Here is a 14,500-nt window from a genome sequence, read left to right as displayed (position 1 = left end):
ATGTTTTCCATCTAAGACGAATCAGTTAAAATTGTACGGCAAGAAAACCAAAAGACCAACGATGCTGGCACATTGGGCTGCTTACGCTTGTGTAAAATGGCGTACCATTGCAACATGGGAACTGGGAGTCCATTTCACATGGGAAAGAAAACAAACAAACATTTAAATCTATTCTTTTTCGCTTTTTTAGAAATTTTGTTTCTTGGTAGCATAAACTTTGCCGTTGACAAAACAGTAAACCTCATGCAAATTGATTGAGGAAAAAGCAAGTTACGACGTAATTTCAGTGTCCGTGCATCGCCTTCTATGGTAACGTCAACCTCCCCAACATGGCCGCTATATAGGCACGTTGGTTAGCCGGGCTGCTTCGTTGCACTGGCGTAGCAACCCTTTCATATCGGTGGCTGTTCCTAACTTCCTACAATACAGTCCTTTGTTCGAAAGGAAGCCCCTGTTTATCTTTTTCCGACCATATGACGCATTCCAAAGAGGGTCGCGAAAGGTGGTATAAAGGTTAAAGTATTGTCACTGGCTAGAAGATTTGACTTTCCGGAGAGTCTACACCTCACATCCTCAAATAAGAAAGCGCTGATTGGCCGAAGAGGTCATCTGTGCATGTATGAGCGATTGCTATTCCTAAAGTCCGGGTGTCTGTCACAGCTAACTTGAAATTGAATTCAGCAAACTGGATCTGAAATGATAAAAGTGAAATGTGAAAATATAGAATTAGAATTATTTATTGGACTTCGTTCCAAATTAATAAATTCCATTACAAATTACACTATTAAAATTCACTTTTTGGATGTAATGTTTCAAATTAAGCAATGCAAATTAAAATTATGTTTCCCCCCCCCAAAATTTCAAATTGACTGAACCATGCCAAATCACGGAACGATTGTCACGAAGGAAGAGGGTGGCAACAAAAAGATACGGGTGAGAATAAAGAAGAGCGGATGAATATTTGAAGAGGCTGTTGGCAGTGTGGTGATCATGTTTACGCCGTTACCCTTACTGCCAAATTATGTTCAGGGTGTAGCCCGCCTCCTGCCCGATGATAGCTGGGATAGGCTCCAGCACGCCCGCGACCCGCGTGAGGAGAAGTGGCTCGGAAAATGGATGATAATAATAATAATCATAAATCTGCAAAAATTTCAACAATTCTGTTTTTTCTGTCAATATGGGGTGCTGTGTGTACATTGAGGGGAAAAAAATGAACAAATGATTTTAGCAAATGGCTGCAATACAACAAAGAGTGAAACATTTAAGGGGGTCTGAATACTTTCCGTGCCCACTGTATGTGCCCATCCTGCGTAACATGTTTGAAACCTGGGACAGTACACACTGAAAACCACAGAAATGCCGGCTGCCATGAATCCTCCTTGTGACTGGCTCCAAGTCAGCCTTGAGCTCAAGCAGAAGATCCAAAATTGTACCGCTTAATAAACGATGCGTCGCCGTAATTTCTGTCGGCATTTCAAAAATGTCGACACAAGTGGAAAGGTTTTGCCCGCTGCCGCTCATTTTGCCTGCAATTTAGATACAAAATCTGCCTGTGCAATAATGATAACTCACATTGCGCGTCCTCAATTCATCTACTGGCATTTACTCCTCCCGTAATGTCCAAAATGAACTGCTGGGCAATTAAGTTTGCGCATGTGCTTTCACAGAGCAGCGAAGGTCCCTCAGGTTTGGGAAGGCTTAATACTTCACAGTTAGCATTTCTATTGGCTTGTTAGGACTCTTAGCAGGAGCAGTTTTGTGAGAAAATACTATGATTTAGATATTGTGTGACTGGCATTACACATTTGGGTCCTATTTGTTCTGTTTGACAAGAACGAGCACTGGGTGAACATGTAGACTTGGATTCTGGTGCTAGCTAGCTAACTCCTGACTTTTGAGCTGCCATAGATTGCCTTATGATTCAAACAGTTCTAAATGAGCTATTAACGTTTTACATTGCATTAGTGGTTGATTTCATTTTATACTTGTGTGCCAATCTTTGCTTTGGGAGTTTTTTAAGAGCATAAATGAGTGCTCACCAAGGTTCTTGAAGGACCTCTGCTGCGGTATTAAGGAGAAGAAACCAGGTTTGAGGGCATTTGTGATGATGACATCAAAAAGCTCCTCAAAGTCCTTCCTGCAACAAGAGAACAACAGCAACTCCTTCTTAGTGGCAGAATAAAGTTTATTTTACACGGCGTTATGATGGGCATACGCTGTATGATTAAAAAAGGGTTGGTATTAAATTCCAACTCACACTGGAAGTATAAGCAGTGGAAAATAACATCTAGCCAAGTCCTTGTGCAGCCAAATTACGGCGGCAAACTCACTGGACCACAGACTGGTGAAAGAGGAGACCGATACAAATGGCAACGTTTGTCACAGCAGTCTTGTCATCACAATGTCAGACATATTTCATCTGTAATGCACTGCAAGTGACACCAACTACCCGAAAGTAAACTTTGAAAAAAGGAAGCTACGATCGAGGTAAACGGTACATACTGAACAACATTTTCGCTTGAGTAATAATTAGGATTTTTACAGTGTGAATTGTGGATCCTTTCTCTTCTGCTTATCTTGGGTCAGGCAGCGGGAAGCCACCTAAGCAGGGAAGCCCAGACTTCCCTCTCCCCGGCTAAAGCTTTCTGATCGGTGAGTGTGGAAATACCGATCCAGCTCCTTCTTTACCGCAACAGAGCGATGCAGAGTTTTCCGAGGTTAGTAATGCCTACACAGTAGAGATGGCCCAATGCTTCCCCCTCCTGAGCCACTAGAAGGTGGACCAGAATGTCCTCCAAGCTGTCCAGAAATCGTTCTACTTAGCCTCTGCCTCACCGAAGTCCTCCCACAGCCACTTGGCCTTTATGTAGCCATCAGCTGCCACTGGAGTTCCTACAGGCCAAAACGCCATTACTAAGCGTCAGTATCCACCAACTGGTTTGGGCATTACCGCCACGACAGGTAGTGACCACCTCACGGCCACAACTCCAGTGGGCCGGCTCAACAATTAAGTTACAAAGCACAGCGCACACGGGCTGTTCTGTACCCCTAGAGCCAGCTTACGTAGCCAGAGATCAGACCACCACACGTTTACAATGCACATGACCCACTTAGCTCCTCCCATAGGTGGTGAGCACATGGGAAGGGGGACCCGTGCTGTAGGTGCAGGCCCGGCCACCAGCCATCAAGCCACACCTCCAGGCCTGGCTCCAGATGGGGGAGACCGTTGCGAGCCACAGCCAGGTGAGGGCAAAACTGTTTGTAATAATTGGGGGTTCTAAGCCATGTCTGGTCTAAGTCTGGTCCCTCACCAAGGCCCTGTTTGCCCATGGTGATCCCACCAAGGCATTAAGCCCCCAACAACATATGAGCAGTGTTAATGAAATAAAAGTACCATAAGAACGTTTGGGAGAAAGTCAAAATTGCACGTGAGACCTGAGCAGAGCATTTCAGTTTCATAAATCCACCGGCTGCCGAGTCAAAACAGTTCAAAATGGTTTCGGTGGGGACCTGTGAATCTTGAGTGAGAAGCCATACCCCAGGATGTATTCACAGATGAGCCTGCAGTAGTCACTGTGGGAGCTGGTAATGAGAAGGAGGACTTTCCCTGCATTCTTCATGCTCCGTAGCCAAGTCTTGACAGACTCGGAACAGGTCTGCAAGTAACGGCCAGGGTCCCGCTTTACATTGGGAAAATAAGTGCCCGCATCCTCTGAAAAGTCGGAAAAACATCATGATGACGAGATGACCATTTACTATTACAAATGGTTTTCTACTGAATAAAATGCCTTTTGTTTCAAACCCAAGGGACTAATAGTGTGGTTTACTGAATGGGATACACAAAACCATGTCTTGAAAAATTCCTACAACCGACATTTGAGTACATGCAATTCTTTATTTGTTATCGTGATTATAAATCAATCAAGGGGACTTTAACCAGCTCACTCACATGTAGGCACATAGTGAGCTACGTCAAGAGTGAAGGTGGGTGCAAATTGCGCGGAACCACTTAACCTAGGTTTTGGTGCTCAAGGACACCGTGACGACAGTCAGCAGGAAGGATGCGAGCATCTCTCCAAAAATGATTTGCCATTTTTCATTCCGGCTCCAAGGCCCTTAAAACTCATTGACTGCCAGTCCTCCATTGATATTTGAATTCAACAGCAGTCAATGAGTTTTAAAGATGAGCTAACGCCACCCTTAACTGACAAGGGGGATATACATCCGAATCCGACTTAATTTCAACTATTGTCCTGGAAATCGGTCAAAACAAACCACGATGAATCATGACCCCTGACGGTTTGAAGATCCAGTCAGAATTCTAACCTTTATGCTGTGGTGACATCCAGAACAACATCAAGTTTGTGGGTTGCATGCAGGGCTTGACATGAACTGTTTTGCTCACCAGCTACTGTGGCTAGTGGTTTCCCAGAGTGACTTGCCACTCAGCATTTTCACAAGCCACAATTCTGATGCTGGATAATTATGTTTAATATGATTATAGCTAGAATAAAGAACTAGATTTACAACCCTTTTAAAGGAGTTTGACCCCTGTGCACAATCAAAACAAGATTACATCAATGTTTAACGCGCCAAGAAGCACCATATATACAGTGTCAGACTTTGGTGTGTCTCTTTTAAAATAGAAAATTAAATACGATAGAGAAAGAAATTCATTTTAGCATTACACTTTGATTTGCCCACAGCAACAGAGATACATTCGCATGCTTTTCCCAGGTTTCCAGGAGCTTTCCTGCAACATCCTTTGCAAGTAGTTCCATTCTGCCAAGAGTTGCTGTGTCTTTTTCCAATAGCTGAAGTGACAAGCTGCTTAGTTTTGTTGTCAACTCACTTATTAAATGACAGCAAGCGTGCAGTTGTTTACTGTTTCTGACCGTAAAAGGTCTCATATCCATATCACGAGGTTACCGGTTTAATACTTGTTGCGTTTGGCAAACTAAATAAATACTCCTTAGTCCATTCCGTCTGTAAATGCCAGTTTTCAACATCCACTTTGCGTTTTATTCGGCTTTAAGAGACATTTTGAAGCCTGTCTTGTTTCTCAACGCTTGTAGCGAATAGTGATGTTGTCTCATCTTGTTTGGTGCACTTTTGGATGTTTGGATTTTGGGGAGAACCAGTAGATCCTTTGTGCACACGTGTCCACTTGGACAAACTTGTCATCCTCTGGGTTTTTGTATCGCCATGATTTTATTCATCACTGCAAGCACACACAAACGTTAGAACACACATCAAATAAAAATAGTCAAGTCTGCATGCCTAACAGCTTTGTGTAATGAGTTGAATTATTGATTGACTTTATTGTTGATGTTAATTATTCCTTAGTAGTCGTAGCAGCAGATATTACAGTATGTGTGTTCATTCATCCCGTTTATTTGATTATTGTTCACTAACTGTTGGTTAATGTATTCATTCGTATTCATATTGTTTCGTCTTGTGATTCATGACCTGCCTCATTGTCGCTCGCTCACTCGTCGTGCAATCTAGTGGGTATGGCATGTCATTGCCTTTTGAAGTAAAGAATATCATCATCAAAGCCGCAGTGCCTCTACGTCGCCGACACGACACGTGCCGTAGTTCCAAAAAATAATTAAAGTGGCTAGTGGGAGAGGCAATGTCACTAGCCACTGATGAAATCCACCGGCATTTGGCAAGTTGGCCAGTGTTAGCGTAAAACCTTGGTTGCATGCAATTTATGAGTCCATCCAATACATTTAGTATAGGGTAATGGGCTGAGTTGGAATAAAATTCATACCTCTAAATGCCGATGTGTTGTAATTGTGGTCAATGGCAGCGACCATGTCTTTCCAAAAGTCTGAATTCACTTCATTTCCCCACTGTTCACAAAATATACATCAAATAAAATTGTTTTTATTTCCATTGGCTTTTCAACCTATGTACCGTACATGGTTTCAATTAAATATTACCTCGTAGAACATGTCCACAACTCTTCCGCAGAGGAGAGCACCAGGTAGATCAAAGTAGTTGTCGTATAAATAGTATTTAGCTGCATAGTCAAAAACATAATGGTAGCAAATGAATACAATATTTTTTTTTTTTTTTAAAAAGCAAGAATCCAATCACAACAAAACAGATTATGCAACACAATAAGTCAAATAATGAAAAATACCAGATCTTGCAAAAGAGGTATTGAGGCTGTTAAAGTGCTTCCACTCCCTTTTTGGACCATAATGTTTGATGATCCCTTCCGTGCTCAGGTCAGTAGTTCCATGTGTTGCTCTAATCAAAGAAAGCATACACACATTTATACTCAGCCCACAAGAACAAAGACATCAACACACGTTTCCAATCTAGCCTCCCAGTAAATTGGTGCATCAGAGGTGAAACAGTAGCGATGGTAGTGAGTGCACACAGGACAGCGTGAGGAAAAAGGTCATTTTAAATGGCCAGTGTGAAAGGGTCAATGTGATGAGATGTGTTTAGAATGTGTCTTTTTTAGTGTAAAAGCATACCTCAATACTGTTCCATCTTCGGCAAGTTTCACTAAGTTTCCATCTTCAAGGTCCACCACGAGGCCCTTAAAACTGGACACCAAATGAACCATTAAATGACCATTTCCACAAAACAAAGTTAAAGAAATGCGTCAATTTTGAAAATTTGCACAAGAAAAGGAAATACGATGCTTGAGGAAAGCACAGCTCCCAAAATAGCTGCGAGTGAACTTCTACAGGGCAGCCGTAGAATCCATCGTTACCTCCAGCAGGCGTCACAGACCTTTTTTAAAACCAAGAGCGACTTCTTGGCACGGATTCATTCGGAGAGCTACCAGTTTGATACACATTTCTGAAATAACAAATTTGCTCAAATTACCTTGGATTATATGTTATAATTTAGAATTATTCATGTTGATTATCATGAAGCTTTTTTTTTTTTAAAAACACATTTTCAATATTTGAATTTAATTTTGCCATGGCACTGCCATGTTGCCACTGAGAACATCTCCATCTGTTTCTTTGTCTGTTAGTGGGAAGCCTGGCAGTGCACCAGTGAGTTCGAATCTGGGGTGCACTTTGACATTGCAACTCTGAGTGAGTCTTGCAGGTGTCCATCAGTGAGGTGTGTTCTGTGTTTGTTTCGGATGCAGTTCCTTTCAGAAACGGCAGATTCACACACACAGGTTGATCCTAACAAGCTGGCAACCTTCATAGCTTTCTCTGTCAATAAAACACCATAGGTTTGGTGCAGCCTGATAGGCTTTGAGGTTTAGGTCATTTTACCATGTTACAATTTAAATCTCCACCTGTACAGCATCCAAGATGAACATTGAACTTAGTTGTATAGTGGCTGAAGTAAGTGTAGAACACTTGGCTCACTAAATATATTTCCAAAGGTGCTATGAACATGAACATTTCACCAGGAACAACCCAAGTATTGCATGGGGCTTTGCTCCAATGGGGCGGGGGCGTGGGAGATTCCAAGTGCTGCCGCATCTCATTCTTCATTTGTTCCTCCGATTGTTTGAGTTGACGCTCGTGACTCCATCTGCGCCTTGTGTCATCGTATCTTTTGTTCCTCCGATTGGTTAGGTACAGGTGGAGAGTCTTTCTGCGCCTTTTACTCCTTCAGCCACATCAACAAGGGCAATGTTTTCCTTTCATGCCGCTGAATGACGTACACAGTAAAAAACGCTGGCAGCCAATAACTTAAGCCCCTGTCTATTGAGACAGAAACCGTCTGTCTTGAAAAGATGTCTGCGCTCCCAAGAAAAATGCAGAAATTGTCAATAAAGCTCACCGATACCGTAGTACACACTCCTTTAAGCCACTTATTTAATTGTAAAAGCCTGCTGAAATGTGCATCTCCAGAGCGTACCATCGGGAGTGGTCCACTTCTGAAAACCTCGGCATCCACACATTGCACTTTTGTTAGCTCAATGAAATCTCCTTTCAGTACCTCCGATTGCTGCTTGACAATTTCCAGGGCCCCTGTGTGTATACGAACAGATTTCACAGTTGAGTGCTCATTATCGTCCATGATTTTTTTTTTTTTAAGATATCAGACACCATATCGTTGGTAAAACAGACTACTTTTGTGTTCTTGCTTCAAAAACGTTTCACATCCTTGACAGCTCCATCACCAACTATTAACGTTTGGGGTGCCATTTTTTTCCTGTATGATTTAGTTTCAGACCATTCAGTGGTGGTGAGGGATGAGCATTATTTGCCAGGGTCTTTTAAAAGTCGCTCAAATCTATTTGTTAGTCTGATGTCAATGTTTTGCCTTGATTTTCGTCCTCTCTCCGGGTTGAAGAAGCTGCTGGTTTACGGTCCTCCCTTTTGGATGCTGTCCCGTATATTTAGGCTTTGCTGCCAGTTAATTCTAGGGGGAACTTCTGGATGACCCATTACCATTTTCACAGTCCACATCCGTCCTCTTTGTGGGGCTAAGTGGCTGTCTGTTAGCATGCTCCTCCTCACCAGTTTGAGAAATCGGTAGAGTGGTTTCATTCCCTGACTGTCCATTTACCTCTACATGTGCTTCAAGGCAGTGAATTTTTGTTTCCAGGACCGTGCTAATGAGCAGGCCACGTTCATGTAATGGTGACGAGGTTTCAAAAAATATTGGAATATGGCACTGACTGACTGTATCTACAAAAAGTACAGTCGCACAGGTTTAAAAATATCCAGGAGTTGCTGCTTTTAATTTCTTTGGAAGAAGAAAAAAAAAGCTTATCAGCAAGACAAACGTAAACAGAGGCAAAGCAACCAAAAAAATGTCTGCACTGTGTAAGACCAATAGCAATTAGGGATTTTTAATAGCATCTTTATACTGTATTATTTAAGACCGATTAAGAAATGATTAGTACAATTGCATACTTGGCTGTGACTGTGGAGGAAGCTCACTAAAATCAAGGCATTTCAATAATGCTTCAAAGAATAAAGCAATTACAAAATTCTTTAAAATATTGTGCCTTGATGTTGTGTACACTATCTATATTTTGTATTAATATATATGTACATCCATCTTATGAACTATTGGCTGGTTTGTGGGTGGGTCATCTTAGGGGAGCAGTGCGTGTGTGTTTAATTAGTACTTGCATTATGATTTTCATTTACCTTTATTCTTTTGTAGATCAGTGATCATATGCATGTGTTTAAAGGACCCCCTTGAAAATGAGATGATGCATACCAAGGGGCTATTGTTGAATTACAAATACAACAAATAATGCACAATATTAAATATTTTTCTTCCATATAAATGCATCGTTCCTCAAACCTTTTAGCACCTTTGACCGTCATGCGAAGACCTATGATTTACACACTGTGATGGTTTAAAATATTGAGTTTCAGTCACAGTTTCTCTCTCTTGCTTTCAGGACCAATAACTAAAACCTCAGTTTTGTCCTGGTTGAGCTGTAGCTAATTCACCCATGACTGAATATCTGAACTACAGTTAAGAAGGGTTTCAATTGGCCCTGTGTCATCAGGGATCACAGCGTGTCATCTGCTTAACTGTGGAAGCCGATGGCGTGTGTCCTGATGAGTGGAAGCATGTATAGATTAAAAATAATTGGACCTAAAATTCATCCTTGAGGCACTCCACACTCAATTTTATATTCTGTCACTTATTCATTTGACTTACCAAAAATCCCAAGTAGCAGGTGTTAGGTGTAACAGGTCCTTGTCATAGCCTTTATGTTCCACTAGATACCTGGCGAAGCTCTCGTAGATTAGCTGCAAAAACAAATATCGAATCACATTACTCAGTGGAATCTGGAAAACCATAACATTCAGAAAGCAGACATTCCTTGTGAAATTCATAAGACGATGGCGATTATTCACGATCTGAAAAAAAGAAGAAGCATTTTTTAAATTCAGACTTTCGTTTTTTTCATCCAACGGAAAGGAATATAGTAAGCACAGCAAAACCAATTATCTAAAAAGATCAGAGATACAAGTATTATGCCTCGACCGGTATGAATTTTTTTTTTTTAAAGACAAACCAGATTCTGATATTTGGCAGAACAAAAATTCTGAAAACCAATTACCGCAATTTCTCGTGTATAATACGCACCCCCAAAATTGACCTCAAAATTCTGGAAAACCCTTGTACCTATGTATAATGCATTCTTACAAAGCGTGATTTTGCCTCTACCCATACGGCCAAAACGAAGTATTATCTGTATTTTGTTAGTTTTTTTTCAGGGAATTATTCTGAAGTTAAGCACTTTATTTGAACACGTAATTCTTTATTTAATTTACTTGCTCTTATTTTGAAATTCACAGCCCTACTTTTATTTAGTAAACGAGAAAACACACAGTTGTGCTCATATGTTTGATTACAGAATTTGTAAGATGGGTACAATTCTTAAAAGTAAACATGAAGGGCCAGGAGAAACATTTCATTTTATTTTAATGGGATTGAAATTAAACGGTCAAGCATTATCATTAAACAAAACCATGAATGAATTAATGATGGCTGTTGTTCAGTCATCAGTCATGTTGAAAATAATACAAATATTTCACAAATTCTGCTAGGGTATGTACATTTATGAGCAATAACTGTCCATATATGCAGTCATACATACCCCTGTCATATGAAATCAACTGTGGGCGCAATTATTAGCCCCAAAGTTTATTTTTTTTTTTTTTACAAATTTAGCTACACCTCCTTTATCTCTCAACCGATTCAAACAATTTCAACTTCGTGTTCAGCTCATTCAAACCATCCTGTGACCCACTCCCATTCCCCCTATTTCACAATTTTCAAAATAAAAGCCCGAAATTCTAAATCTTTACAAATTGAGCCAGTTTCCTTATTTCTCAAGCGATTCGCACCGTTTCAACTTCCTTGTGTTCACTTTAAAATACCCACGTTTCCCCCACATGAAAACAAATTCTACCTTTTCCCCTCCTTCTTCCACATTTCTTGACCAATTCAAACCATTCCAACTACAAGCTATTTTCCACATTCCTCAAATTCTACACTTTTCCACATGAAGACACATTCTACATCAATCCCTCCTGCTTCAACACTTCTTTACTGATACAAACAATTCCAATGACAAAATATTTTCCACATGAAGACAAATTCTACATTATTCCCTGCTGCTTGCACGTTCCTTGACCGATTCAAACCATTCTAACTTCAAACTGTTGAGCTCATTTCACTCAATTCCATATCATTCCACATTATTTGATATTATTCAACGTCATTCTAAATCATTTAATATCATTCCGTCCAATTCCACATGACGAACCGTTGGTTAATTCCACATTCAGCATTGCAGCATTCACACGCTCTGGTTTTATTTATTATTGAATTCATTTCATGCAAATGAACAGATTCTCTTTTGACATGCCGACCTGGCTGCAGACAGTAAAAGCAAAATAAAAAATTAAAACAAAAACAAATAAGTGTAAATGTACAATGTTATAGATGCCGTCTCGCCATTGTAGTAAAGTGTCAATTGGTCAGTGACGTCACATGAACCCTCACTCCCATTTGTGAGGTACTTGCATGTCAAGCCACTCGCACACATCGGTGGAGGGAAATCTCGAAAATCTCGAACATCTCAAAATCTCCTGCTCACCTTGGAGGTCTCCTTCAGATGGTACCGGCACAGCGTATGGTCTAAGTCGAAACCGATAACATCGCAATCCAGCAAACGGAAAAAATCGGTCATCGTCGCTGAAGCTGGAAAACGTTCCAAAAATGTGTCGGACGACGAACACCGTGATGACGCGTTGCTGACTGACGGTGACTGACGGTACACCGCAGTCTTTGGGTCAAGTTCGCTGCTGGAGCGCCACCTGATTTCCAACATCCGCTGCTACTGGCGTCGATAGCTCCGATGCTGGCGCGGGCGTCTTCTTCGTCTGCCGGTCAACAGCGTTACCGCCCCCTGTCGGTCGCGCTCGTCAATCTTAGTGTCCGCAAAATACCTCTCCGAGAGGATCCGTCTGGAGGAGTCATCATGGCTCCTTTTTTTGCAACCATGAGCCACACGATACTCCGGCATCTTTGTACTTCAGGTAAACAAAGCCATTTCTTGTTTCAATCGGTAAAGAATTTCACGCGTTATCAGAATCAGAATCCTCTTTATTTGCCAAGTATGTCCAAAAAAAAAAACCACACAAGGAATTTGTCTCCGGTAGTTGGAGCCGCTCGAGTACGGCAACAGAAAGTCAATTGATAGAGAACACTTTGGAGACATAAAGACATTGACCCAAAAAAAAAACAGTCACTGAGCAATAAGGGGGTAATAGTTATCTGGTAATGCCGGGACATTTTTTTTTTTTTTAGACAATTGTGCAAAAAGATGCAGAGTCCTCGAGCACTTAGAGCAGTTCGAACGACTAATATTGCAATAGTCCGGTGCAATGACCGTTGTGCAAAGGGCGCCGAGACTTCAAGGAGCGGATGCGGTTTACAGTGACGAGTAGTCACTAGATAGTCTGGGACAATGTCGATTGTGCAAATGTTGCAGAGACTCCTCAATCGGTGTGCAAATGGAGCAGATGCTACTCTGGCATGAGTGGCCAGTGTATGCAAAGAGTGCAGCGTGGCGAGACAACCACAGTGAGTGCACGAATCGTACATAATTGGCCCCACAGAAATGTGACAACGAACTCAAGACAAAAAATTGCCATCATGTTGTAATGGAATTGTAGGTTAGCGGTTTAAGAAGTTGATGGAATGTCTGCTAGTTCTGGTTTGCATTGATCGGTAGCGCCTACCTGAGGGAAGGCGCCGGAAGAGCCGGTGACCGGCTTGTGGAGGGTCCGAGAGGATTTTGCACACTCTTGTCTTAGTTCTGGCAGCGTGCAAGTCCTCAAGGGCGGGTAGGGGGGTACCGACAACCCTTTCAGCAGTTTTGATTGTCCGTTCCAGTCGGAGTTTGTCCTTTTTTTGTAGCAGCGCCAAACCAGACCGTGATGGAAAAACACAGCACCGATTCGATGACCGCTGTGTAGAACTGCCTGGTTCATTCACGGCTCATTTGTAAGCTATGACGGCGGCATGGCTCCCCCTAGCGTTTATTTCTTGTCCCCGCCCCCACAGAGCATTTCGACATGCCTAACCACGAGAGGGAGCCTCGGCTGGATGAGTGCATGCAAACCGACACTGCAAACGAACAATCAAGCAGCACCTGAAAAATGACCTTTCACAAGTTTGAACAACGGCACGGTGGACACATCTGCCTCACAGTTCTGGGGGCTGGGGTTCAAATCCCGGACCCGCCCGTGTGGAGTTTGCATGTTCTTCGCGTGCCTGCGTGGCTTTTCTCCGGGCACTCCGCTTTCCTCCCACATCCCCAGGAAAACATGCGCGCCAGGTTGATCGAAGCCTCCAAATTGCCCGTAGGTGTGAATGTGAGTGCGAACGCCTGTTTGTTTATACGTGCCTGCGATTGGCTGGGTGTATCCCGCCTCTCGCCCGATGATAGCTGGGATAGGCTCCAGCACGCCCCGCGACCCTCGTGAGGAGAAGCGCTGCGGAAGATAAACGAATGAATGAATGAGGTAAATGAGAGAGAAGGAAGAGTAGAAGTAGCAATAATGAATGGATGCAAATGGGAAGGCAGTTGGTCCTTATGACATTGCTGACGGCGGTATGGAAGCATCTCGGAGAGGAGACTGGGGCGTTTTTGACCAGGTTGTACAATAGAATTCTGGAAGGCGAGAAGATCAGAATCAGAATCATCTTTATTTGCCAAGTATGTCCAAAACACACAAGGAATTTGTCTCCGGTAGTTGGAGCCGCTCTAGTACGACAGACAGTCAATTTACAGAACACTTTGGGGACATCAAGACATTGACAAAAAACAATTGAGGAATGGAAGAAAAGTAGGCTGGTGCTCATTTTTAAGAACAAGGGTGATGTGCACAGTTGTGGGAACTATCAAGGAATAAAGTTCACGAGACACACATGGGAATGAGTCGTGGAGGCTAGACTCGGGGGGGGGGAAAAAAGGGAGTCTTCGCGAGCAACAGTATGGTTGCATGCCGAGGAAGAGTACCACAGATTCATTAAGTCTTTGTAGATGGAGAGAAAGCCCATGACAGTGTACCCAGAGAGGAACTGTGGAACTGCATGAGGAAGTCTGGAATGGCAAATAAGCAGAGTAGCTAAATATTCTACTCAAGTAAGAGTACTGCTACTTTCGAATAATATGACTCAAGTAAAAAGTGTCCCTCCAATTATTTACTTGAGTAAGAAAGTACTCAGTGAAAAACCTTCTCAAGTAGCGATAACTCATGAGTAACTTCTGATTAAAATAATAAGAATATCAGCAAATCCACACACACCTGCCACTATTTCAATTTTAAACTGCCCCAAAACCAAAAACACATGCATTGGGCCCTACAGAAACATTGTTTGCTTTATTCACTTAAATGACTTCATGAAGAAACTGTTTGCAGAGCAGACTTGAAAGTCTGTGTGCTCGCAGAGAGAGAGAGAGAGAGAGAGAAACCCCTGCAACTTACCTTCAAGGTGTTTTCTCAAGTTAGAA

General features: G+C 42.2%; 1 protein-coding gene across 1 annotated transcript in view; it reads right to left on the bottom strand.

The window, feature by feature from the left end:
• Window positions 1–11,867, bottom strand: part of nt5dc1 (5'-nucleotidase domain containing 1) — a 33,441-nt gene extending 21,574 nt beyond the window's left edge. The window contains exons 1-8 of the mRNA XM_061704090.1: window positions 11,576–11,867; window positions 9,625–9,716; window positions 6,495–6,566; window positions 6,152–6,261; window positions 5,949–6,028; window positions 5,777–5,858; window positions 3,538–3,712; window positions 2,040–2,137 (exon numbers count right to left, since the gene is read on the bottom strand). Coding sequence (XP_061560074.1) covers window positions 2,040–2,137; window positions 3,538–3,712; window positions 5,777–5,858; window positions 5,949–6,028; window positions 6,152–6,261; window positions 6,495–6,566; window positions 9,625–9,716; window positions 11,576–11,809 — 943 coding nt within the window. The 5' untranslated portion in view covers window positions 11,810–11,867. The remainder of the gene's footprint in view (window positions 1–2,039; window positions 2,138–3,537; window positions 3,713–5,776; window positions 5,859–5,948; window positions 6,029–6,151; window positions 6,262–6,494; window positions 6,567–9,624; window positions 9,717–11,575) is intronic.
• Window positions 11,868–14,500: the final 2,633 nt, after the last annotated feature.

This window comes from Phycodurus eques, chromosome 18 (genome assembly GCF_024500275.1).
Source record: "Phycodurus eques isolate BA_2022a chromosome 18, UOR_Pequ_1.1, whole genome shotgun sequence".
Lineage (NCBI taxonomy): Eukaryota > Metazoa > Chordata > Actinopteri > Syngnathiformes > Syngnathidae > Phycodurus > Phycodurus eques.
Note: the sequence above shows the minus strand (reverse complement) of the source record. Positions and strands in the feature narration are given on the sequence as shown.